Source organism: Tachyglossus aculeatus, chromosome 24, assembly GCF_015852505.1.
Source record: "Tachyglossus aculeatus isolate mTacAcu1 chromosome 24, mTacAcu1.pri, whole genome shotgun sequence".
Taxonomy (NCBI): domain Eukaryota; kingdom Metazoa; phylum Chordata; class Mammalia; order Monotremata; family Tachyglossidae; genus Tachyglossus; species Tachyglossus aculeatus.
The window spans coordinates 12,280,022-12,307,228 of NC_052089.1; the positions used below are offsets into that span (position 1 = coordinate 12,280,022).

General features: G+C 41.5%; 2 protein-coding genes across 4 annotated transcripts in view; one reads left to right on the top strand and one right to left on the bottom strand.

Moving 5' to 3' along the window:
• DCBLD2 (discoidin, CUB and LCCL domain containing 2) overlaps window positions 1-21,847 on the top strand; it is a 45,506-nt gene extending 23,659 nt beyond the window's left edge. For 2 of the 3 annotated variants that reach the window (XM_038766349.1, XM_038766351.1), the window contains 13 exons: window positions 509-560; window positions 2,321-2,393; window positions 2,969-3,102; window positions 3,548-3,588; window positions 4,585-4,800; window positions 5,606-5,730; window positions 9,152-9,302; window positions 9,572-9,697; window positions 10,697-10,822; window positions 12,023-12,116; window positions 15,176-15,225; window positions 16,342-16,479; window positions 17,865-21,847. In XM_038766349.1, the coding sequence (XP_038622277.1) occupies window positions 509-560; window positions 2,321-2,393; window positions 2,969-3,102; window positions 3,548-3,588; window positions 4,585-4,800; window positions 5,606-5,730; window positions 9,152-9,302; window positions 9,572-9,697; window positions 10,697-10,822; window positions 12,023-12,116; window positions 15,176-15,225; window positions 16,342-16,479; window positions 17,865-18,358 (1,820 nt within the window). In that variant the 3' untranslated portion in view covers window positions 18,359-21,847. The remainder of the gene's footprint in view (window positions 1-508; window positions 561-2,320; window positions 2,394-2,968; window positions 3,103-3,547; window positions 3,589-4,584; window positions 4,801-5,605; window positions 5,731-9,151; window positions 9,303-9,571; window positions 9,698-10,696; window positions 10,823-12,022; window positions 12,117-15,175; window positions 15,226-16,341; window positions 16,480-17,864) is intronic. The other variant, XM_038766350.1, reaches the window with a different exon arrangement.
• Window positions 21,848-23,235: 1,388 nt separating this feature from the next.
• ST3GAL6 (ST3 beta-galactoside alpha-2,3-sialyltransferase 6) overlaps window positions 23,236-27,207 on the bottom strand; it is a 52,909-nt gene continuing 48,937 nt past the window's right edge. Inside the window, exons 10-11 of the mRNA XM_038766352.1 lie at window positions 24,718-24,870; window positions 23,236-23,591 (exon numbers count right to left, since the gene is read on the bottom strand). Of these exons, the coding sequence (XP_038622280.1) occupies window positions 23,505-23,591; window positions 24,718-24,870 (240 nt within the window). The 3' untranslated portion in view covers window positions 23,236-23,504. The remainder of the gene's footprint in view (window positions 23,592-24,717; window positions 24,871-27,207) is intronic.

Below are 27,207 nucleotides of genomic sequence, written 5' to 3' on the forward strand. Positions count from 1 at the left end.
CTGCTAGTCCTCTGCACCTATATGGTATTCACAAAGTAAAAATAAAATTTCACATTACATGGCCAGTACACTTTCAGTGCCCTCCCTGTATCTCATTTAAGCAGAGACTTTATCTGATGAAATCCACAGGCTGGTTCCTGTCAGGCCTGGATTAAGATGGCCAGCGAGCAACCCAGAGTAGGGCTAAACTGGGGATCTTCCAGAACCGAAAAGAGAGCGTGGAGATGGGTAGGATTAGAAATCCTTCTTTTTCCAGCTCATTGGTTTATTTGGTTTCGAGTTAGGAAGTGACTATCCTGCCGGGCTCGGAGAACTCGACTGGGAGCCAAACAGCAGCAGAGCAGAAATGAAAGAAACTGCCATGAGCCACTCAACCTTTTTAATAGACTGTTTTAATAAAGTTTCTGATTAGGGGTAAAAAAATTGCTCATTTTTTGTGAAAAGACTGTAATTTTTAGGACTTTATTATCCTTACTGAGGTGTGTTCTCTTTTTTTTTGTCTCTGTAGATCTAATCACTTGCTTGGACACAGCAACTCTTTTTAAAGAGCCAGAGTATAGGTAAGACTGAATCTGAACACTTTTTTGTAGTTATTGTATTATTTTCCCAAGGTGCCTAAATCCCAAACTAATACCTCTCTGCCCTTGGGATTGGTTTTTCAGTAAAAGCTCATACTCTGTGCTTAGTACAGTGTTCTGCACGTAGTAAGCTCTCAATAAATATGATTGATTGATAAGAGTGTGAGGGCCCCTAATAAACACTGTGCTTGAGATTCAGGTTATTAAATCTATTCCCACTTGGGACTGGTAGAAGGGACTTTCCTGCTTCTCCCAGCTACATAGGGGATTTCCTCCCTCCAAGTTCTATGGGAAGGTGAACTTGGAAGGACTAGCAGCCGGGAGGCTTTTCCCATCTTCCAGCCACACATGAACATTCACTTGTCTTTTATGATTTTATTCCTGCCCTAAAATGTGGGAAATTTTCCACAAGAAAATTTGGGAATAATGAAGGGATTCAATCAGTCAGTAAATCAACCAGTCAGTAGCATTGATTGAGCACCTGCTGTAGGCTGAGCACTGTACAAAGTGTACAGTAGCTAATGTACCTGAGAACTGCCCTCAGAGAGTTTACAGTGTAGCAGGGGAAACACCCTTAAAGAAATTACAGCTAGATGGAATAGGAAGTAAGATATGTTTGTGCACGAGGGGTTGTTAGTACTTAAGGGTTTAGAATATGAAGCAGGGGGGAGGAATGTGATTTCTGAAGGGCTTTGAAAATGAGGAGAGGGAGGGAGTTCCCGGCTTGGAAAGAATGAAGAGGGTGAGCTGGGGTGAGGTGGGCAGAGAGAGTGAATAAGTAACAGGGAGAGAGCTGATGGAGTGCTCTAAAGGAAATGATCAGGAATTGCTGCTTGATGCTGAGGATAGACTGTAAACCTCTGGTGGGCAGGGAACATATCTACCAGTTCTGTTGTACTCGCCCAAGCACTTAGTACAGTGCTCTGCACAGTAAGCACGCAGTAAAATACTTCTGATTAATTGTATTGCTCAGTCTCACCTCTTGTGGGGAATCATGTTTTCTACTTCCAGTGCATGCTCCAAGACACCTGCTCCCATCATCATCATCATCATCAATCGTATTTATTGAGCGCTTACCATGTGCAGAGCACTGTAGAGCGGATGGTCAATAAATCCTGCTACTGCTGCTGCTGATTTGCCCATAGTCTAACTGTATTTATCCCTTTTAGAGTTCTTATGTTACCAAAGTGTTTGGTAAACGTTTTTCTTTTCTTTTTTCTTTGTTTGGCTGCTACAAATTACTTGTGACAGGGCCAAGTTCCTAAGCGAAGCCTCTTGTTTGCTTTTAAAAATACTCTTTTGTCTGCGTATCTTGACAATTGTCAAGATTGTCAAATTGTCACATGCCATCTGTTAAGAAAAAGCCTAGAGAACGGTGGCACCACTCTCAAAAGCCAAGACAAGTGCTTTAATAAGTTTATTTTAAAGTGGCTCAGTGGAAAGAGTACGGGCTTGGGAGTCAGAAGGTCGTGGGTTCTAATCCCTGCCCCGCCACTTGTCAGCTGTGTGGCTTTGGGCAAGTCACTTAGCTTCTCTGTGCCTCAGTTACCTCATCTGGAAAATGGAGATTAAGACTGTGAGCCCCATGTGATTACCTTGTATCTCCCCCAGTGCTTAGAACAGTGCTTGGCACATAGTAAGTGCTTAACAAATACCAAATTATAATTATTATTATTATTAAAAAGAGCATTTATTATAAGTGCAATGGCAACAGGTTTAACCAACTATTCCTTTTCTTTCAGTAAGTACTGTCCAGCTGGTTGTCTGATTCCATTCGCTGAGGTTTCCGGAACTATTCCTCATGGATATAGAGATGTGAGTAAAGTAGAATAAACACTGTAAAAAAAAAAAAACACTATTACCAAATTTTAACTTTAAAACATTAATCACCTCTCTTGTGGTTCTTATGTTTTTTGAATTGGCGATGTAAACGATGAATCTTCTTGCATGTTAATTCTTAAGCTGTCTTCTTTCTGTGGTTCTTTGGTTAAAAAGCTTTTTTTCTTATTTGGTAATGATGCTGATTGAGATCAACCATTAGAACAATCCTTATTAGCTTTTCACCAGTCTAATTTCTGGGTCTTTTAAGGAAGTAGAATTTTGAGTTTAATGATTTCACACCTCTACAAAGTAAAAACAAAAAGTTTCCCTTCTGTGTTTGTGTGATGATTTTTTCTGCATGCATTTTTCCTTTCGAATAACTTATTTAGCCAAGTGGACTCACACAGGAAAATAAGACTAATTTTAGGCTTAACACTAATGTTTAAAGAAACATTTAGGGCTAATCAAATTGGAAGCAAAGCCGTTAAGTGGGGTAGAGTAGGTGTTTTGCCTGTAACCCAAAAGTAGCCTAAAGAACAGAAAACTTAATGTTTTTTTCCCTCCCCAAGTCATCTTCGCTGTGCATGGCTGGTGTGCATGCAGGAGTGGTGTCAAATATTTTGGGTGGCCAAATCAGTGTTGTAATCAGCAAAGGTATTCCATACTATGAAAGTTCTCTGGCCAACAACGTCACCTCCCTAGTGTAAGTACATTTGCTGTCTCTGTGTTTGTTTTACATTTTTTAGCCCTCATGTCTGGGGTAGATGAAAATATTTTGTTTATGACAATACCTCTTCAAAGAATAAATCTATCCCAATACTGTATTATTTGGTGGTGGCTGAGGGAAGGGAAAAGGGTATCTTTCCAAATCCAGCATGGAACTTGCAAGCATGTTTGGTTTAGTTTTATTTTCCATTTCCTTTTTGTCTAGATAGATAATGTGAAAGGTTTCATTGTAAAGCAAGATTTTTTTCACTTCATTGATGACAGAGGAAATCTTTTTTTTATATCATTGGCATCCAATGCCATATTTATAGGACTGTACCTCTAAAAGAAATTAAAGGAATAGATTTTTTTGTTGTTTAAGGCAAACATAAGTCCATTAAGTGATTGTCATCCCAAAACTTTTCTCTTTTTTTCTTCTACAGGGGACATTTGTCTGCCAGTCTGTTTACATTTAAAACCAGAGGTAAGACTTGCTAGCTCTATATGTGCTGATGTTAGGTGGTGAATATTCTAAATTAATGTAGTAAAACTGATTTTAAATTAAAAATTTCAGGAGGAGAAGCTGTAGCATATTCTTTGTTGATCCGAAATTCCACAAACTGTTCTTTGACTCAGTTATATATATGTATATATAGAAGATTGAGGTGTGTGTGTGTGCATTGTTTTTTCTGGGTTTTTTTCCTTTCCCTGTCTCCCTTTATTTCTTGTTACTTTCCCCTTTTTTGTCTCTCAGTTCTCCCTTTTTCTTCCCTGGATGTTCTTTTTCACCTCTTTTGTCTGTCCTCCTCACCCGTTGTGGGGTTTTTTTTCCATACTCTGTTGTTTGTCTCCCTTTCCCTCCCCCTCTTTTGTATACTACTTCCATTTTCCCCAACACTATTATTTTCTTTCTCTCCCCCACTGTTCCTTCTCACTGTTTGCCTTTCAGAGCTCTTCCCCTTATGTAGCTCTTGCACTTGGATTTGCATCCTTTATTCACCCCTCCTTCTGCCCCACAGCACTTATGTACATATCTGTAAATTACTTATAGTAATATCTGTCTCCCCCTCTAGACTTTTAGTAAGCTTGTTGTGGGAAGGGGCCGTGTCTACCAACGCTTTTATATTGTACTCTACCAAGTGCTTAATGCAGTGCTCTGCACACAGTAAGCACTCAATAAGATTGATTGATCTTCCTCTAACCCCCCTCAGCATCCTCTAGCTCACTCCCCATGTTCTTCCCCATCTCCTCAGTATTGGAAACTAGGTGTCCCCTCCCAACACTGCAACTCCTGTCAGGGAGGAAGCTATTTCCAGTCCAACGTCCGTCCAAAGAGCAGGCCTGCAGGGTATCCTGAAATCACTATTTCCCGGTGAGGCTGCATCATGAAGCACTTCACCATTAGAAGATTGAGTGCCAGCTCATTCAGCTGTCAGTTTCGTCTTTGCACTTGGATCTGATCATTTCTCATTTGGTCCAGGTTGTTACGGAACCCTGGGAATGGAATCTGGCGTCATCCCTGATTCTCAGATAACTGCATCTTCAGTACTGGAGTGGACTGACAGTATGGGCCATGAGCACAATTGGAAGCCTGAAAGAGCCAGACTGAAAAGATCTGGACCTCCGTGGGCTGCTTTGGCCACTGACGAATATCAGTGGCTACAGATTGATTTGAATAAGGAAAAGAAAATAACAGGTAACTGGCTTTCCAGTGCATTTAAATTGAGCACAGATTCCAAGATACCGTATTTGAAGGCCACGTTGGTGAGGCCCCTGATAAGCTTCTGTATAAAACTGGTACATCTGCTCTTATAATTAAGCTTTCTTAGGTTGGGGCACTAAATTTTAGTTGGTAGTTTTGTGAAGAATGGTAAAGCTGTTTTCACTATCCTGTTTTGGGTTTTTTTTTAAGTAATAGAAGCTTTAAAGCCTTGGTAAGAAGCTGTTCTTCCTGGGTCCTTAGACTTCAAGAATACTGAGCTCATGAGTTAATTTTAAAAGAATGGACTGTCGGGTATAAAATTTCTGGACAGTTTCTTTGACTTGTAGAATAGCTTTTCTGGAGTTGATTCAAGCAAACTTGACTCACAAAAATTGATTGTTTTCATCATTTCATTCGTCAAACTCAAACCCATTGATTCCATGGTCCCTTAGATATCCAGTGTTCATTTACAGGTAGTAATTCTGGCACCATCCTTGACATGTCATTCAGTGGTATACTGAAACTAAGATCTTAAAATGAAATGTTTATGTCTTCAGAGCATTCACTCTTTCGCAAAACTAAAATATAATTCTAGCTCTGAGGGAAGAAAGGCCAAGACTACAGTACTATTTTCAATTCAAACTCTTCTTCACTCACCCCTTTCTTGGATGTGATTATTTGTATTTGATGCTTATCAAAGGTTAGAAAATTGACAGGAAGGCTGCATATCAATCCTTTGCAACTTGACTACAATAAGAGGAATTTGGGCATTTATGTAAGGAAACCTTCATGTTCACAGGCATTATAACTACTGGATCCACCAAGGTAGAGCACAACTACTATGTGTCTGCCTATAGAATTCTATATAGTGATGATGCACAGAAATGGACAGTATACAGAGAACCTGGTGTTGAGCAGGATAAGGTAAAATTACTACTTCTTCAGATATCTATTTGCAAGCTAATGCACTTTTCAGATGTGGACCCTATGACCAGGCATGAGATTTTTCAAATGGTATTTTTCTTACTGGGACCAATTTATTTTCTTTTATGAATGCGATAAAATAATCTAAGAAGAGATATAAAAGGATTTGTAGTTCTGTTTTTAAGACTTATAGAGCCTGAATACAGTAGTATTTCTGTCTTACACTGCCCTCTTCTGATAGAGAAAATCTTAATCACTCGGCTGTTCCAGCAAAGACTGATGTCAATTCTGAATTTTTGATGGAAATATCAGGAAATTGTAAAATATACATATATTTTACATAAAATATATGTAATATAATATATATATATATATATATATATATATGTTTCACAGTTGGGACAGCCCCTAATTAAACTTCTCAGAGCCACTCTTGCTAACTTCAAATGCTTGTGACTTCTGCATCGAGTGTAAAATATTGGCTTAGTACATACTCACTTTAGTTCCACCGCATTCTGAAATGTTTAAGCGGTTGTATCAGAATTCAGCGGAAGCCTTATTCTCATTCCCCTTCTCCACACACTCCTGCCATTTTCAGGATCTCCAAGTGGGAAGAGGAAAGTGCAAGTTTGTCACAGTTTTAAAAAAAGAAAACTACAGTCCAGTTTGAAAATTCTAAGCAGCGCTAAATCATTTTTTCTCTGACAGTAATACTGTCATTTTTCTAAGCAATGATTCCTGCTTTTTTTATAAAAAAATAATTTTTGGGTGGTTTTCTGAATTTTCTGTTGTCTCTCGAGACTCACGAAGGAACCTTTGGATGCTAAAGGAGCTGAAGCTGTGTATTAAAGGAGCTTAATATTGGATAATCTTTACAAAAAAATTCCTGATTATTACCCTTGAAGTAATTAAGGCATTTTTATGGTTATGATTTCTATTTTGCTATTTGTACTTTTTATAAAATAAATCTTCAGTTGAGCTTGGTAGTCTTCCATTAGCACATAGATCATCTTAGGAAGTCAGCTAATAGATCAAGATTTCCTGGCTATGATGGGCTTAATTTTTATAGGATATCAATCAATCATATTTATTGAGCGCCGTCTGTGTGCAGAGCACTGTACTAAGCGGTTGGAAGAGTACAATATTAATAGAGTTGATAGTCACGTTCCCTGCCCACAGTGAGGTATGAAAAATTAAAGCTTACAAAATGCTTTGCTTGGATTCAGGGCAAATAGAATTTTATATCTTTTGATATCGGCCATGTTCAAACCATTCCAATGATACCCCAAAACAGTTACCTCCTTCAATTTTAAAGAAATATTCAAAGAGATTGATATTAAGAAATTTTTTTAAAGAATCCTTCAATAAAAACATGCTATCAGTAAAGCTTAAAAGTTTCATAACTAGGGGTGTGGTATTTTTAGAGCCTAACCCAATTTAATCGAATTTTTAAAATTAAGGTTGCCCATCTATTCCAAGAGAAATTAATATTTTTCTATTTTGTTGAGATTTTCGTAGTTTCACTGCCAAAATAGACTTACATTAATGTACAAATTCATTCTAATTCTGTTATGATTGATTAAGGTTCATTTAGTGCACTTATAATAATTTGTGTTTTTTAAGCACTTACTAGGCACCAAGCACTATACTAAGCACTGGGGTAGATTCAATACAATCAGATTGAATGTGTTCCCTGTCACACACAGACTAAGGTGAAGGGAGGTCAGGTATTAAATCCCCATTGTACAGGTGAGGAAAATGAGGCACCAAGAAGTCTCTGGCCCAGTGTTACACAGGCAGATGACAACCAGGATTAGAACTCAGGTCCTCAGACTTCCATGCTTGGGGGCTCTTTCCACCAGGCTGTGTGCACTTGTGTAGTGAATTGTCAATATTTCCACTGTAAATAGGCTAGATGTGTAGTTGGCATGGATTTCTAAAGTTTGGTCATTATTATGAGTCATTTTTTTCCCCTCCTTCATTCTTTAAGATTTGGGTGCCTTCTTGGGTAACTAATACCTATGGTCAGTCTTCCTTCTCTCTCATTCAAGTGTTTAATCATTCTTCCCCCTACCCCAAAAGGTCTCACTGTAAAACCAAAATTTGGGTATTGATTTGTTCTGAATTGACACTAGAGACTGACTAAACAAGGGCCACCTTTGGTCTGTTTGCCATCCGGTAGCTGCGGAGTCGATATTCATTCACCCTTAGCATCATTTTCCAGTCTAGAGAAGTAGTAATATAACTAAAGAAGCATTAGCCTCAAGGGTGTTGCATATGAATCTGGAAAATATAAACTTAAATGAACTTAGAAAGTTTGCTAACTTAAATTCACTTTTATATCAATTTTGAAGATTGAATAGAAATCCCAAAACTGTTGTAAACCAAAAAAATAATGTCCTATTTGCCAACTAGTGCAAATGGAACCACTAAAATCATTTTGGAAACAAACATTTGAATCTTGCCGAATATGAAAAGCAGCATGGCCTATGGAAAAAGCAGGGGCCTCAGAGTCAGAGGATGTGGGTTGTATTCCTGGTTCTGTCAACTGCTTGCTGTGTGACCTTGGGCAAGTCATTTAAATTCTCTGTGCTTGTTTCCTCAACTGTAAAATGGGGTTTAAATCCTACTCTCTCCTATTTAGACTGCGAGCCCCATGTGGGACGGAGACTGTTTCTGTCCTGATTAACTTGTATCTACCCCAGAACTTAAAACAATGCTTGACATATAGTTAAGCATTTAACAAATATAATACTAGTATTACTATTATTAATAATAATGATGATAAAAATAATAATAATAATAATGGTAATAATGTCTATTAAGAAACATTCACCCGGCTGACTTTTATGTTTCAAGGGTGAAATGGCTGGAAATGTTATATTCCCCAAGTTTGCCTGCATGTTCAGAATGAAAAGTTGGCACCCCTAAATTAATCTTCTATTTTCTCTAGGAATTTAGTGGGTTAGTGATGGATGATCATATAAATGTTACTTTGCTTGACATTGCCCTGTAGGTGGAGACAAATGCTGTTCATGTCCCTCAAATCAATTTCCCCTAAGACTCGTAGATATAAAGTGCTTGTATTTAATTAGAAATTCTACAGATATTCTGTTATAAAGTACCCAACCCAGTCTTCCTCCAAAGAGCGTAATTGGGGTCCCCTTCCCAAATTCTATTAGTTTCCTGAAACACTCGAAATTATTCCTGTTCAACATTCGATTCCTATTTTCCAGCTCTTGAAATTCATAAATTGTCAGGTTTTTGATCATTTTCCTTATGATTGAACTTCGGCACTCTTTGGTGTTAGGTTTCATTAAGAGTATTCAGGCAAAATAAAAACGTTGGATGTAGAGAATTTTAAAAAGTTAAATCAAGTGAGCACTCCAGATGTAAAATGCCATTTTTTTTTCTTTTCTAGATATTTCAAGGAAACACAGACTATCACCAGGATGTTCGCAATAATTTCATCCCACCCATCATTGCGCGTTTTGTCAGAGTTAACCCTGTACAGTGGCACCAGAAAATTGCAATGAAAGTGGAACTACTAGGATGCCAATTTATTCCTATAGGTAAGTCTACAGATGATATCTCATGACCCATCAGCATTACTGAAATGAACTGCTATCTACTGCCAAGCGAGTTTTATCTTTAGAGAAAGTCCCCTAACTGCTGTCTGCCTTTAGTTTCCTCATCTATTAAATGGGGAGAACATGCCTGCGACTCCAACTCATAGATTGTGAGCCCTGTGTGGAAAATTAATTTCATTTCAAATATTTTTTAGTTTCAATTGAGAGTACGTCAGCAAAAGAAGGTAACTTTTTAAAAATCTCTTTTCAAGGTCGTGCTCCCAAATTTACCCAACCACCACCACGTCAGAATAGCAATGACTTTCCCCTGCAGACGGCTAAAACCACCCCAACTCTAGTCATCAGAAACGCTACAGTAACTCCCAACGTAGCCAAAGGTACTGATGATTTTATGTTTACCTCATAAGCACTTGATATCTTACTAACAACTCTGAAGATCTGCTGTATCTTCATCACCTACCTACCTTCTCCTCTCCCAGATGTGTGTTTTCTTGCTGTGGCTGTTGACACGTATTGAAAACCGACCAAGCAATGGTATTTATTGAGCACTTACTGAGTGCAGAGCACTGTACTAACTGCTTGGGAGAGTACAATATAACAGAGCTGGCAGGCATATTTTCTGCCCACAAGGAACATACAGTCTTGATGGGGAGACTGTATTTTTCACCTTTACCATTAACAGAGATATCAAGGTAAAAGGGCTTTCATATGTGAGGTTCACAAGGCATTTAAAGATGAGATTGAATGCCTTGCTCTTAAGTTAATGGATTCTATAGTGTGAAGACCACATATATGTAATTCCCCCTCCCATAGTATACTGGGGGGTTGAGCGAAGCAATTTCTATCTAACCCTGAAGGCATTTGAGCATATGGTATTTATTCTGTTGGCGGTTGTACAGTGTATTGGAGAATTAAATCTGTTAGTGCTGTTCAAAAGTGGTTTACTCAGTTACCTTTGAAATTACTTAGGCAAAATTAAGTAAACCCTTTTATAATCCCCAAGGGCAGGCTCCAGAAGTCACCCAACTACTGCCTCCTTTGAGCAGCAATGTTTTCTCCTTACACACTGCTAAAACCTCTTCTTCTGTCACCAGAAACACTGCAATGGCCAAAAGCATTGGGACTTTGAGGATAAAAATGGATTCATAGCAGTTATTTTTTAACCTCCACAATATCCTTGAGAGAATAAATTCTCGTTAGTGTTTCACCTTCAACCCTAAAAGCCTGGAAATTTGGATTTGTATGGGCATTTAATTTGACATATTGCAGTTTTTAGACCTTTTGCAACTTTTGCCTTGTGACACAATTTTGTTATTTAGTTTCTACAGGGATTACGGAGGCATAAGAAGCTAACTTTTAAAAAATCTCTTTTCAAGGTCGTGGTTCAAAGTTTACTCAAGCATCTCCACCTCAGAGTAACAATGACTTCTCCCTGCAGACGGCCAAAACCACCTCCACTCCAGACATCAGAAACACTACAGTAACTCCCAACATAGCCAAAGGTACTGGTACTTTCAAGATTCAAGACTGGCATTTAGTATTATGTACTAAATTAATCCAAATCAAATTAGTGAAAGTGTTTTAGATAGCCTTGACACGAAGGCAGAATGTGGCCTCAGGAATCCTTTCAAAATGAATGCCCTTGCAAAGTCAAACATGTAATTATTTGGGCCATTTCCAAAGAACAAACTGTACCATCAGGAATAGCCAGTGAGGAAACAGTGTGGTGAATGCATTTATGAAGTTCCAAGAATAGGTAATTAAAACCCCTTTCTTTGCACACTGAAGTTATTAAACCCAGTGAGTGAAACTGGCATCTTTCTGTACCTCACATTTTGCGGCTGGCAAAATCCCCTTCTGTAGCTTCTTCTCCAACAGAAGGCATGTATATTCCCTCAGGTTGAATTCAGCTCGGGATGGAAAAAAGTTGCAGAAGCTTCTGGTTGTCGGTTGACAGTTTGGCTGAGTTTATCTTGTGTGCTCTGTTCTCTCTCCTTTCTTCTTTCCCCTGTCCTTCCAGACAGCGGGGAACCTTTAGCTAATCTTTCGCAAGCCTCACCACATTTCTAGCAGTGATGGATCCCTGCTTTTTGAGCCTTGTGTATAAAACTTATCTACCATTTCCCAGGGGAGTTGGAATTAAAAAAAGTATAATTATGAAAGACAAATCAGAATGAATGTGTATTTTAGTCTAAAGGGTTCTCTCGTCACTATTCCACTTTTGGGTCATCTCCTCTGCTGCATTGGGTTTTCTTGATCTTGATTGAAAAATACATAACACACTGCTAACCTGTTCTTTGGTGGAAAGCAGTGTGCTCTGAAAGCATTTAAGACAGCCGAGGCTTTTGGGTCAAGTTTGTTTCAGCCCTTCATCTAGAATTCCCTTCAACAAGAATTAAGGTGGGGTAGGGGCGTTAAACAACTGTGATTGGAAGTTTAGAAACTGAAGACATTTGATGTTAATTTTCATTAGAAAGAGGAAAAATCTGTCATGTGTGTCCATAGAAATAAGCATAAGCCCTTTCTGAAAATCAATGCTAGCTTCATGTTTCATGCATTTTCTTCCTTTACTTTAGAATCAACAGTATTTGAGACGGTGGCTTTCATAACTTTCAGATGGCAGGCTGAATCTCTATATAAATTGATACTGGCTTGGCCAGCTTTTTGTGGCTGATTTATCTGAGTTTGAAAATGAATTTCAGATGTAGCGTTGGCAGCAGTCCTAGTACCGGTGTTGGTCATGGTCCTCACTACCCTCATTCTGATCTTGGTCTGTGCGTGGCATTGGAGAAACAGGTAATGAATGGTGAATTTCTATCTCTGGTCTTGGAGGTTAATTTGGCTCACAGATTCATACTGTTTTAAGCAGAGGAGCTTCATGTATCTTCTAGGAGGAGGATTCTTGAGGAAAAAAAAACATTTAAGATCTCTAAAAAGAGACCCTGGGTGGAGGAAACAGAGTTCAAAAGTGGAGTGTTTGGAGTAGGAGTATATCATTTCTGTTCCTATATCCTTTAGTCTACATTTTGGATTCTCTGTTTTCAGTTGTTGATTTAGCCCAAAGGACAGCTACATATGCAGTCTAACAGTTATCAGAGCAGTGTCTTCCCCCAAACACTTGTTTTGAATGTTTCGTATAAGCCTCTTAATTTGAGAGTAAATTTCCCTAGTAGCATCTAACACTACAATAACTCACATTGTGTGCTGCAGTTGCGATGGTGGTGGTGTTTGTTAAGCCCTTACTGTGTGCCAAGCACAGGGGTAGATAGAAGGCAAACAGGTTGGACAGTGTCCCGTTTGCACTTGGCCTTCTCGGCCTAGGGAGGAGGAAGAACAGGTATTTAATCCCCATTTTAAAAGAGGCAGAGAGAAGTGAAGCGACTTGCGCAAGGCTACACAGCAGGCAAATGGCAGAGCTGGGATTCGAACCAAGATCTTCCAACTCCCAGACCTGTGTTTATCCCACTAAGGCGCTTCCCAATACGAACTACGAATCACTGTATTTTAAGTATAATCAGGCTCACAATTTGGAAGTGTATATCAGGAGAGGAATGCGGTCTGGGTGATCGTCTATAAATTGGGAAGGAGGCAGCCATCAATCACTCACTCGTTCAATGGTATTTATTGTGTATTTACTGTGTGCGGAGAGCACTATACTAGGCACTTCGGAGAGTACAATAAAACTGAGTTGGTAGACATGCTCCCTGCCTACAATGAGCTTACATCCCACCACTCGTGTACATATCCATATACCTCTGTTGAGGCCGAATTCCAGGCTGAACAGACCAGTGGTTGAATTTACTAATCACATTGCATGTGGTCTTGGCACTAAAAAAGAGCATCGAGGGTCCCGGCTTCTAAATCTGGATAGCCTACTTAGGACAGGGTTCTTAACTCTATACTTCAGTTGCCTCATCTATAAAATGAAATTCCGCCTGTTCCCACTCTGCTTACAATCAGCATCTTAAATTCAGTTAGCTTTGCAAGGAGTACCAAATTAAATGTAAGCTTTGAGCAAAACACGAGGGATTCCATGATAGCGCAATGCACTCCGTAAATACAGGGAACTCAGGTGGTCAGAATGTCATGGGAGAGGTTTGATTTTTAGTATTCCATCAAACCCAGGACTCTTAAAAATGGAAATGAAGAGCAGAGCACAACGGAAGGCACGGCTTGGAATCTAATGTTGTGTCTCGCTCAGTACTTTGGGAATTGACTATTAAAACAACCTGGAGGCTTGGAATGCCTTCCATTTTCATATCCGACAGACAAATTACCCTCCCCATCTTCAAAGCCTTACTGCAAGCACATCTCCTCCAAGAGGCCTTCCCTAAGCCCTCATTTCCTCTTTTCCCACTCCCTTCCGTGTTGCCCTGACTTGCTCCCTTTTTTACTCACTACACCCCCCAGCACTTACATATAATTTAGGTATATTAATGTTTGTCTCCCCTATAGACTATAAGTTTGTTCTGTGTAGGGAATGTGTCTCTTTATTGTTATATGGTACTCTCCATTGCTAAGTACAGTTGCACACAGTAAGTGCTCAATAAATGATTGACTATGTATATATCCGTAATTTAAACTATGTATATATCCGTAATTTATGTATTTATACTAATTTCCGTCTCCCCCTCTAGACTCAGCTCATTGTGGGCAGGGAACGTACCTGTTATATAATAATAATTGTGGTATTTGTTAAGCGCTTACTATGTGCCAGGCACTGTAATAAATGTTGGGGTAGCTACAAGATAGGTTGGACACAGTCCCTGTCCCACATAGGCCTCCCAGTCTCTATCCCCATTTTACAAATGAGGTAACTGAGGCACAGAGAAGTTAAGTGACTTGCACAGGGTCACCCAGGAGACAGGTGGCGGAGCCGGGATTAGAATCTAGGTCCTTCTGACTTCCGATCCCTTACTTTATCCACTAAGCCACATGTTTCACACTCTCCCAAGTGCTTAGTACAGTGCTATGCACACAGTAAGCGCTCAATAAATATGTTTCGCTGCAAATAGCAGTAGATAAAATTTAAATAATCCACACAATTATCCTCTATCTTGTACACATTCATCTGTCATAGTGATGTGGAGCATTGAGATTTCTCTTCACCCTCCTTATTTAGATCTAAAGTTTTCCTTACACCTTCTCCTTTCCTTATCGCACTCTCCCAAGCACTTAGTACAGTACTGTGGAAACAGTAAGCCCTGAATAAAATGCGATTTATTGATTATACTTTACTTCTTTTGAGTGGGACAGGTAAAACAGTCAATTGAAGAACAACCCTGTTGAGTCTCTAATTTAGTTTGTTTAGGAGAAAAAAAGAAGCAAAGAAAATGGTTCATGTGACTGCATTACTGTTTCATTCAGAAGAGAAGCCAGTGTGGCCTAGTGGATAGAGTAAGGACCTGGGTTCTAATTCTGGCTTCGCCGCTTGTCTGCTGGGTGACCCTGGGCAAGTCACTTAACTCTATGCCTGTTACCTCACCTATAAAATGGGGATTGAGACTGGGAGCCCTAAGAGGGAGAAGGACTGTGTCCAACCCACTGTATCTAACACAGTGCTTAGTATAGTGCCTGGCATATAGTAATCGCTTAACAAATATCACACATTATTACTATTATTATCCAGTCTCTGGGTAGTTGTTAGAGTCTCTTTATTGTAGTCTCTTTATTGCAACCTAAAGGCTAGAAAGCTCAGTGAGCATGGCTTTGCGGCCTCTCATTTAGGTCAGATGGCAAACCCAGTCTGCAGCCAAATGGTAACTTTCAAGTGTGATTAATAGTTAACCATTTGATTGTTAAAATGCATCATCCAAGTTGCTTGAAATCAAGTCTTTAACTTTTGTTTTTTCCAGAAAGAAAAAGACTGAAGGAACCTATGACCTTCCTTATTGGGATCGTGCAGGTACCCTTATTTGTCATTCTCTAAATCAATTTAAAATTTTCCCAATAGACTTGGGAATTGAAGTGGTAACTTCATTTCCTTTGCCAGGCATCAAAAGTGACCCTAACTTTGGATAGTCCTGCTTTTTTCTTTGATCTCCTTCCTTACTCTATCCTTGTTTTAACATTCCAGTGTTGGGAGTCAGTGTGGCCTAGTGGAAAAAGTCCAAGATTAGGAGTCAGAAGAACCAAGTTCTAATCCCGGTTCTGCCACTTGGTCTGCTGTATAACCCTGGGCATGCCGTTTACATCCGTGTTTTTCCTCATCTGTAAAATGTGGTTAAAAACCTTCTCCCTGCTGTGTCTGATTACATTATCTCACGTCTACCCTAAAACTTAACGCATTGCTTGGCATATAGAAAGTGCTTAACACACATTATATTTTTTATGCTTCAGTTGGTGCATAAGCACGATACTTTGTTTCAGTGAATTTTTTAAGTCTTCCCTAGGCTTTCCAGGGTGGTTGTTAATGTTGGGGAGAGTAAGTAATCATGGGACACTGGGATCTGTGTGATATTCTGGCTTGAAACATCTAACTTCCGTAGAAGGACTAGGTTCCTAACTTCACAGAAGTTAAGTTGAATATTCAATAGAATTAAGACTTGGACTCTTCCCAGTATGTGAATGAGGAGGATTTAGGTCCCATCACGGAGAGCAGCTATGCCTGCCGTCCGTTAACTCCCGCTCTCCCCTCGCCTCTACCCCTGACACCTGCCTCTCCTCCTCCTGCGCCACCGCCACTTAACTGTTCCAGACGCCTTGCCTCTTTCCTTGCCCACCCGCTGCTGCTTTAAGGACTTTTTCCTCCCCGAATTGAAAAGTTTCCTGATGAAGTTTCTAGAAATGCTCACGTAAATGATTCTAACATGAAACACGGTCGCTCTTTATATCCCACAGAGCAGTCTAATGAAATCCGCTACTCTGGTGATGATTTGTTTGCTCCGGGTGGTGTTTTAGAAAAAAAGGCATTTGTAGTTCTGACAGTCTAAAAAAAGTTCCCTAATGACACTGAAGTCTGTGCGTTTGTTACACATACGTTTCTGTTTTCCTGTCCCTTTTGCTTGCGTTCGTAATGAAGGCTGGTGGGAAGGAATGAAGCGCTTTCTCCCTGCCAAGTCAGCAGAGCCCGAGGAAACTCCTGTTCGCTATAGCAGTAGTGAGGCTAACCATTCGAGGACAAGGGAAGTGACCACAGTATTACAGACGGAGACTGCAGGTAACCAACCACCTGCGCGCCTTCTAGAAGCGGGGGACCCTCATGATGCTCGTGTGGAGTTGGGGTAGAGTGTTGGCTGAGATCTGAACTTAACTGTAAGGATTCAGTTGAAATCTCACCCTACCTATGGGGTTAAAGGGAGCACTTTTCTCCTTCCTCACTCAAGGTGCTTACTTGATTCATTATTTCCACTGCTCTCTTCTCTCCTGGTTTTTTTTTTCCTAATGAGCTTTAAGCATCCACATGAGGATTCCTCTGAGTCCCTTCCCCTCGGAGCTAGTGAATGTGTAATGTGTATGTCTCTTATTCCTTCTGTGGTGCCCAAATCCTGCTGGACGTCTTTTTGCTTTCGATGGGGTGGGTGGCCTCCGGCTTTGTCAGAGTGAGTTTTTTGAAGGGGTGAGGGTTGAATTTGTCTGAGTCCTCCCTCTGTCCATGTATAACCTCAGATTGCAGAAGGTGGTAATGGTTTAAAGGAGCAGCAGTACCCCTAGGACGTGGGCCAGCCCTGCTCCTAATGGCCCTGAGAAAGTAGGTTGTAGAGAGCTCCCAGGAATCTGGGTGGTAGAAAAACTGAAGTGTCGGTGATTATTCAAAATGAAATGACAGAATTCTTCCTACACACTAACAGTTTGGCTTAGCGGGTAGAACACGGGCCTGGGAATCAGAAGGACCTGGTTCTTTCTAATCCTGGCCCTGCCCCTGTCTGCTGTGTGACCAGGCAAGTTGCTTAACTTATCTGTGCTTCAGTTTCCTCCTCTGTAAAATGGGGATCAAGAGTGAGCTCCATGTGGGACAAGGATTGTGTCTAACCTGATTACCTTATATGTACCTCAGTGCTTAGAACAGTACTTGGCACATAGTAAGCGTGTAACAAGTGCTATTATTATTATTACTTCCTGAGACCCATATTACAGACCATATAAATGACAACTGGTGGGTCGTTATCGGTAAAAGCAGATGGCTCTCTGTCTCTGGTGCCAGACGCTAAAGGACACTTAGTTTTGGACATGCTGAAATTAGTTCGTACTGTTAGAAAGCTGCCTGTTCTGTATAACATCCTGGGTCTAGGTCCCGTCCTTTCCCCCCAACCCTCGGTGGTCAGAGTCCATCATCAGTCGTATTTATTGAGCGCTTACTGTGTGCAGAGCACTGTACTAAGTGCTTGAGGGAGGATACTGGACACTGGGGATAGCCTGATGGTCTCTCAGGTGTTCAGACCGACCTGGGCCCTGGATCGAGGGGTAGAGAAAAAGGCAAAGGGGAACTTGTTTTGGGGGTCCACTGAGGTAAAGGAAGCAGGGACTTCTGGGAGGATTGGTTGAATGGTTGTAGCTGTACTGATAAAACGCATTCTATTTTCTTCTTCACGTCATACTACCCAGAATATGCTCAGCCACTGGTAGGAGGGATTGTGGGCACACTTCATCAGAGATCCACCTTCAAACCAGAAGAAGGGAAAGAAGCGGGTTATGCCGACCTGGACCCGTATAATTCTCCAGTACAGGAGGTGTACCACGCCTATGCCGAGCCCCTGCCTCTATCTGGACCGGAATATGCCACCCCGATCGTCATGGACATGTCGCCGCACCCCGCGGCTTCCGTCAGCGTGGCCGGCACCTCCACCTTCAAGGCTGCTGGAAACCCGGCCCCTCCACCGCTCATGGGAACTTACAACCAGCTCCTGTCCCGGACTGAGAGCTGCTCCTCTGCACCTGCCCAGTATGACACTCCGAAAGGAGGCAAGCCCGGCCCCGGCTCCCCAGAGGAAATGTTGTATCAGGTGCCCCAGCGCGTGCCCCATTTCCCCGGGAGCAAAGAGGACGGGGCAGCCCCGGGGAGGGAAGGTGAGGGGGACTTCTGTAAAGAAGTCCTCTGACAGTGATGCTACTTTTTCCAAAAGGTCATTTTTAAGAGCACAGCGACATTTTTGTAATAGTCCTAGTAATATATAGAAAGTATACTCAGTACCTGTCACTGAAATGGTTGGGGGAGAAAAATGTGATAGTCGAGCTCCAGGAAACTACTAATTCTGCCATTTTGTTCTGAAGGTGTAACACATGATTACTGCTTGCCTATTACTACTGTAAAATCCTATATTCGTTCAAGATATGACGAGAGAGCTCTCTCTTGTGCACTTCGGAGAAATGGAAACCCACGGGGAGGAAATATTTATTATCAAAGCTACAGGTACATTTAATGCTGAATTTAGAGAGATGGTCCAGTAGGCCCTAATGGCAATAATTGCCAGTGGTACTGTTCTGGAACGACCTTGAAGTTCTTGGGATCAGTGTACAAAAGATGTGAAATCGGATCTCTTTCCCATTTCATATTCTTTCTCAATGGAAAACATAGAATATCATATCTGCAAATGAGTTTTAATACTTGTCCCTCCCATACCTTTGATCTGCCTTTACTTAGTGAGAGGTGAAGTCCAGAGCGGGAAGGAGTCGTGTGGTCTGGGCGGGGTTGTCGGCTTTGGCTTTTGACGCTAGTTTGAGCTTTGACACCATTGAGTTTCCCAGTGAGGTCTTGCCAAGGCAGTCAGCCTGCCGTGTAGCATCTGCTGCCAAGATTTCCACTGTTTCTTCCAACTTGGTCCAGTGCCCGTGTCTGTCCGGCATAGCCTGAGCACCTCTCACTGCACTGAGTTTGTTTCGGCGGAGACAGTCGGCATCTACCCTTAGAAACAGCACGCCGACTGAACAGTGATCATCCCATACAGTTCTTGTGGAATTGTCCAGTTCCCAGCCAGTGCAGTGCCATCAGTCCCCGGATTTGATCGCTGGCTGAAGCAGCCCCGTTTTAGCCGCTGCCTTTTCTGTGTCCCGTTCCTTGCAGAAGCCTGGCACCCGATTCCGTCGTTTTCCATTTTGGCGGATCGCTCAGCCAGAGAGCGGCCCTGCAGTCTTTTCAGGTAAACCTTGTGACTGACGAGTCACAAGAACCTCGTTATATCAAATTGATAAGAGGGAACGAAGTCAGGGGTGACCAGCTAGAAGCATGTTTGGCCTCAGCTGGCCTCCCGCACCCACCTATCGATTGGTCAGAAACTCCTGACATATGTACGACCAACAGCCAAGCAGCATATCCTTGCTAGGGTCGTGTTAGAGTCTCTTTATTCCTCTTGGAACTTCCCTCCAGCATACTTTAAGACAGCCATATTGGCATCTCTGAAGAGGCAATTTTGAGACTAGCTCACCTGTGCTAGATGTTTCACGTTGGCAAGTTATTTGCTTGTTACTTGTGGAGTCAGTCAAGGTATTTGAGTGCTTACTGTGTGCAGAGCACTGTAATAAGTGCCCAGGGGGAGTACAAGACAAAAAGTAGGTTTACTTGACCCCTGCCCACAGGAGTTCACGAGCTAGAGGGAAGTGTTGACTTTATGTTGGGAAGTAACATATCTTTTCAACAACCTGCCCTTCTTCTTTGTGCAACAGCATGGAGACCAAACTGGAGGATATTATGTAAACACAACAGCCATCTCGTTGTTCACGTTAGCCCAGTTTTATGGACTTACTGCTAGAGTGATCTGGGGTCAGAGTGGCATTGTGTGTTCTCCTGATCTGGGGGAATTAGATTGTCATAACCCCAAAGTAAGCTGGGGCTAGTGAAGTAATCAGATGTGCTTTTATTTATTTTCTTTCTAGCAGTATTTCATATGGATTTGCACTTACACTACATACAAGGACCGTTTACTTCCTCTCCCCTCCTCCCATCGCAAGCTTTACTTTTTTTAATTGTTGTAGCTTCTGTATACAAGGCAATGTGAGGCATTGGTGTCTTTTTTTTTTTTATTCTGTTCACTGGGGTACCAAAACGTACCACTGGTTTGGCTAATAGCCATTCAGAACACCCGGCCCCGGTACTGTCCTCTTTCTAAACCTAAATGTGAATGGGGCCTGTAGGACTCTCAACAAAGGTAGTTCCTCTTGCAGGGGAAAAACTGAAAGGGTTTGCTCTTCCCTTGGAACGAACGGAGAAAACCCCGCTGCCGAGGGAATGCTTTAGAGAGAGAATCCTGCACGACTGCTAAACTTCCCAAAGAGGTAGGAGATGCTCCCCAATCATTTGTATACTTCTTATTTCTTTTAAAAACTGTCACAGGGAGAAAACTGTTGGGGAGGTGCACAGCTAAAGGTGGTTTTTACAAGACATGCATCCTGCTGCAGACTTACCATGCTTGTAAAGGCAAAAATGACCCAAGTTTTGAGAGAGTCAAGTCGAATGCATCGCCCAGGTCTGTTAGTTCAGAAGCTGGGCTTAGTCCAAAGGGAGTTTTGGAAGTTTCCACAAAAGCTCATACATGCAGTTTCCCAAGTGTTTGGGTTTTTTTTTGCGGGGGGGGGGGGGGGGGGGGGGTTTAGTGAATGGGTGCTGCCAAGGGACAATCACTTAATGGAAAATGTGTACTAAGCCATTCTTGGCAAAATGGCCTTGAATTCCATATTGCTTAAAAACTTGAAGGACTCCTAAGATGTTTTGTTGTTTGCCCAAACTTAATATAATGGGTGAGCTGATTATAGTAACACAGTCTGACTTAGCTGTTCCTTGATTTTAAGAACCTGCACAATTCTAGCCACAATCTTATGAATTCTTCAGATTTTGTTGAAAGTTACAAATTTAAATGGCTCCTGCCGGTTATTATGGGCTGGGTCTAACCCTTTTATTTAAATTCACACTTCACTGTTTGCACTTTGCATTTAACCGTATGTTTATTGTGTGATGAGGAAACTGGTTCAAACTGATTTTGCAAGAAAGGACAGCTGGCTCGAGGAAGGTGTATGTGCTTTGGTTTGCCTGAAGAGGGTGAGTGAACTTGTTTGGCTCAAATTTTGCCACATTTATTTGTCAAGGATTATCTGGAGCCTGTACATTCTGAATTTTATCCGTAAACCAGGACGGTTAGAGATGACACGCCACCAGTCAGAATTTGGTTCCATTACAAACTTCTGAGACAAAGAATGTTTTAAAAACCCTTTTGCAGGAATTACCGGCACGCAGCTAAAATGCCTTTTTCTTGCATGGTAGGGTTTGCTCCTCACCTTCTGTTTGGCCTGATAAAGGCCCTAAGCTGCAAAACTCTGAAATTGACAGCCATTCTTAGCCCAGCTTCTGACACTGTTTCCCCAATTCCATCAGCAGCAGGCTTCATTTTTGTTTTTAAACACTGGGGGAAGGTGGAAGCAAGAGCAGATGTTGGGGTACAATTTTGTTGGAAACAAAACTGGCTAGTGAGTCTCCCAGAATGTACTTTTCTTACCTCGGCATGTACTGTAGTCACTGTATTTGTATATGTTGTTAGAATTTAGATTGTAAAGAGAGGTTTATGTGTGTTCCATTGTTTTTAATAAATTGTATATACACAGCGCTATTTTGTTCAGTTTTTTGGTAAGGCAACAACCAATCTGGGATACAAATGAGGCAACAGAATTGCTGATGCATTTGTGCAAATCCCTACCTGGTTGGGACATGAAGGCAAACCCACTGCAGCGTACAACTTTAAGGAAAGTATGATGCATTCCAATTTACAAGGTGGCATTTCCTGTGGATTACATCAAGAAGTGATTGATCACAGGACAGGTATGTGTTTAATCTTCAATTAGCTGAGCCAGTCAACGTGTAAATAACTAGTCGTGTAGTGTGTCATTATTTTAGTAACTTATACCTTCTCCATATTTGCTAGCTGTGTTTTCCACTAGATGTTGTCTGGTCTAGGGGAATAATATGCTGATTTTTCTAGATGCGTGACATTATTTCCGTAGTAGCTAGGGTTTTAAGAGAGGTACAAAGATAGCAACACCCACTGGTAGTGCTTAAAACCAATCCCTTCCCGTTCCTGGGCAGGTACAGTGCTCCAGCGCTTAGAACAGTGCTTTGCACATAGTAAGCTCTTATTAAATGCCATCATTAGTATTATTATTTGTAACCTCCTTCTCTGTTCAAAAGCAGTGACCCTATTTCTGACTGCTCCACATCCAGCGCTTAGAACAGTGCTCTGCACATAGTAAGCGCTTAATAAATGCCATCATTATTATTATTATTATTATCAGACTACCCCTGTTGTCTTCCCCCTGTTTACCATTTCTTGTTTCGGCTGTCCTATCCAGTGCCTCCCTGAGATGAGTTTTGTGTTGATGCTAGTGATTCAGCATCGCTTTTCCTTAGCAGCGCATTATCCCATGAGCTAGGGGTGGGTTCCTGCTTCAAATTTTCCTGGGAGGATTAAACCGGCTGTTCCATCTCTACCATCCCAGCTCTCCCAGCTTCACGTTCATGGCTGCTGCAACCACTTAGTTTTTCACTTCTATTAGAAGTGAACCCTTCCATAACAACATTCTTATTTGTGTACAAATTAAGTAACCAGAGACTCTGTTATGCTCTCCCCGCTGCACATGGTAAGCACTCAGTACGATTTATTATATAGAACAGGCATGCAATTTACTTTGTAAAGAACTTGCATGCTTGAAACAAGCTGTTCTTTCTGGTTTTGACCCCCTATTATAAGTCATAAGTATCCTGACCTGATTGTCGTGGTTGGTTGCAGTTCAGATTTCTGACAATCGCAGCACAGGACAATAAGGAAAACTGAGTGGTGGTATGTAGCTGTGAAGAGTTGAGACCATTAGTCGGGTATGGAATCACCTGGCTTGTCTGTTTACTTTGACAGCCTCTCCTCAACTGCTTTAAAATAACGGCAGGTAAGAATTTTTAAAAAGCCACAGGCTATTTTTTTAAAACAAATGGCAAAATATATGCTTTGATATTTATTTCCCTGATAAATTAGCTGGAAGTTGAGTTTTGGTTTCATAATTAAATATTCACAGAAATAGATTCCTGCTGGAACAGCACTGACCAGCAAAAGCAACAGACATTCTAGCTGTCATGACTCTTCCCCCCGCCCCACACACGCTTCTTGGTAAATGAATGTGTCATTTTAAAAAATAAACTAAAATTTCAGTATAAAAAATAAAATACTGATGAAACATCAATTATGCTTCTTTGGGAGTCCTTAGTACTTGTCATCAATCTTTTATCAAATTGATAATATAGTCCTTTTCTATAAGATTCTTCAAAAAGATTTGCTCTGCTGTTATATTATGGTATGCATTCTGCAGAAGAAAAGAAAACACAATTATTTGTTTCCCACAAATTGGAATTTTTTATAACTAGAGCCTATATCAGTTGGGCCCTTCCAATTCAATTTGCTCCCACCAGTGTGAGGAAAGAGGCTGGAGTGTTTGTTGTTGAGCAGAGCCAGGCTGAGGGATCATCAAAGTCTCATTTAGGCCTACACCTCAAATTGAAAAGCTAGTCCCAACAGGATAAGGCTCCACAGTAGTAAGTGGGGAATTGGGGAGCCTGGGAATGTTCTCCATGGTATCCATAATAATAATAATAATGGTATTTGTTAAGCGCTTACTATGTGTAAAGCAGTGTTCTCATAATAAATTCGGTGGATCATTTAGGGGCCCAAGAGTGACTTAAATGCATGTGATAGTGGGTAGAGCATGGGCCTGTGAGCCATAAGGTCATGAGTTCTAATCCCAGCTCCACCAATAGTCTGCTGTGTGACCTTGGACAAGTCCTCATCCATAAAATGGGGATTGGAGCTGTGAGCCCCACATGGGACTGTGTCCAGCCCAATTTGCTTGTATCCACTCCAGTGCTTAGTACAGTGTCTGGCGCACAGTAAGCACTTAAATACCAGTTACTATTATTACTATTAATAATAATAAATCATACTTTTGTTTTCTGTAATCAGGTTCGATCTAGAGGTTGGAACAGTTTGCCATTTAAATTTAGTCACTGCTGAAACAATTATTAACTGATGGGGTCCAAACCTCACTCTCCCCTTTGTTTTGTCCAGCCCCAAATTTCATTTTTTATGGTTTGTGTTAAACGCCTACTAGGTGCCGAGCACTGTTCTAAGCGCCGGGGTAGATAAGTATCAGATTGGACACAGTCCCTGTCCCCCATGGGGCTCACAGTCTAAATGGAGAGAGGATGATTTAATCCCCATTTTACGTAACTGAGGCACAGAAAAGGTAAATGACTTGCCCAAGGTCTAACAAAGCAAAGCCAGGATTAGAACCCAGGTCCTCTGACTATGAGGCCTTTGCTCTTTCCACTAGGCCTCGCTGCTTCTAGGGAAGCAGAAAACCAGTCGCCATGCAATAAAAGAAGAAACAGACAAGGTAGATCTAATGAGCTGTGTTCTCAGTGGGTGTATCTTACCTGGCTCATCTGAGTCATGGTGTCATTCCCATAATAGTGCAAAGAACCATGATGGTCAGTGAAGTTGTATTTAAAGCCCGCCAGGTGGACTTCGTGGCATATCTGAAATGCCAGTGTGATCGCGATCATCCCAGTCGTCGGGTGTTTTGGCTTCTAAAATGAGAAAAAGTCTCAAGTCACAACCACAGACTGAAGTGAAATACAGGGAACACATCATCAGCACAGAACACATCTGCTTTGGCTCAGGCCCTCTGAAGTACTGAAGGTATTCATTTAAACTAGAATATCTTCAATCCCACAAGCGCTGTGAAATGCCAGGGTTAAGCATGCCAGGAATCCCTTTCTCTGGGAGAAATCCTGACTTCAGATATAACTGGGAAGAAGGTGTGGCAAGTGAATCCAACCAATCAATAGGATTTACTGAGCTCCCGCTAGGTACAGAGAGCACTGTACTGTGTGTTTGGGGGAGTATAATATAATTAATAGACATAACCCCTGCCCTCGGGAAGCTTTCATTCTAGGAGGGGCGAGATCCACTATAGTGAATTACAGCTAGGAGGGAGGAACAAAAAATATGAACCGCTTAGTACGGTGCTGTGCACACAGTAAGTGCTCAATAAATAAGATTGAATGAATGAACCAGAGTACTCCCACACCCTTTGGGGAGATGTGATTCCCCAAAGGTTTTGAATATGGGGAGAGTGGCGGTCTGTCAAGATGCCAAGGGAGAGACTGAGCAATGGGTTTCCAGTGGGAGAGACCAGAAAGAAGAGTACTTGTCAGGGGTGTCCCGGCAGGCTAAGGGCTGACGGAGGGCCATAAAGCCGAGATTCAGGAGTTTCTCCTTCAGATGAATGGAGAGGAATGAGAAAAACGGGCTGAACCAGGTTTTAGAAAAATGATCGGGATGGCAGCATAGACTGCAGAGGAAAGCAGTTGACAAGGACGGCAAAGTGGGATATTGCAAGTGCTTGGACCCAGGTTTTGGCATTTAGGATGAAGAGAAATGGGCAGATTCTGGATCCGTCCAGTGAAGCTTGGTTAGATCCCAAGAGCAGAGGTGCTCGATGAATAGGGGGAAGGCTTGGATACTGGCTACCTACAGACTAGAAGCCTCATTGTACATGAACATGTAAGTCAATTCTGTTATAATGTATTCTCAAGCACTTAGTACAGTGCTGCACACAGTAAGCATTCAAGAAATATGATTGATTTGGGGTGAGAGCAGCTTGTACGCTACTGGCTTCCTCAATTCTCTTCCTCCAAACATCCTGTCTTTACCTTGCCTTTCTCTCTTTCAGTGATAGTCCATTAATGGTTTCCTTTTTTGATGTTAGGGTGCTTCAGAGTCCATTTACACCTAGAGAACACACCCTAACCCTGAAAAGAGCAACAAGAGTACTAAGCATGGAACTGTAGCAGCACTGCAGACTTGTTTTATTTTGTTGTCTGTCTCCCCCTTCTAGACCGTGAGCCTGTTGTTGGGTAGGGACCCTCTATATGTTGCCGACTTGTACTTCCCAAGCACTTAGTACAGTGCTGTGCACACAGTAAGTGCTCAATAAATATGATTGAATGAATGGAAAGAGCATAGGCCTGGGATGCAGAGGACCTGGGTTCCAGTCCTGGCTCGCATTAGACACAGTAGATACTTGTCTGCCGGGTGACCTTGGGCAAGTAACAACTTCTCTGCTCCTTGGTTACCTCATCTGTAAAATGGAGTTTAAATCCTATTCTGTCCTACTTAGACTGTGAGCCCCATGTAGGACGGGGCTTTGCCCAACCTATCTTGTATCTACTCTAGGGCTTAGCACAGTGCCTGGCACTTAAACAAATACCATTAAAAAGCAACAGCAACAAAAAAAAAAACCCTCAAACCTAGATTTGTTTAGGTGATGGAGAGGACAGAAGATTTTTTACATTGCCTGTATTTCCTGGAGCTTAAAGAGGAAAAGGTTCTGATCCATATCAAAACAAAAGCCTGTCAGAGAAGCAGCAAAGTCAGACAGGGCAAGGAGGACATGGACATGAGAGAGTTTCTCAATTAATGCACAGGCGATCAAGTACAAAGCCTCCATTCTATAATCCTGACACCTTGAGGCTAAGAACTGGAGCCACAAAAGTGGAAAATACATGTCAGGCAGTGCCTGCCTTCCAAACCAGTGCTGAAGAAAAGGCCCCAGTGTGGCCAAAGAAGGGGAGGAGAGTACCCCACTTAAAAAATTAAACCAACTTCGCAGTGTGAACACCATGTTTCTTTCCCCTTTAGGCAAACTCAAAGTTCCCAGCTGTGGATAGATTAATCTCATTGCCATTGGCTGTCAAATCCACTGCATTCAAGTCTCAATAGTAGTAAACTTCCTTTTCACAATGATTCAGGGCTATTTTCTTTCCATCAATGATGGGCCCTGCTACACTTGGGAAAGTTGCACATGACAACTTGGTATTACATAAGGCAAAACCAAAATGGAAAAGGGTAGTTTAAAAGGG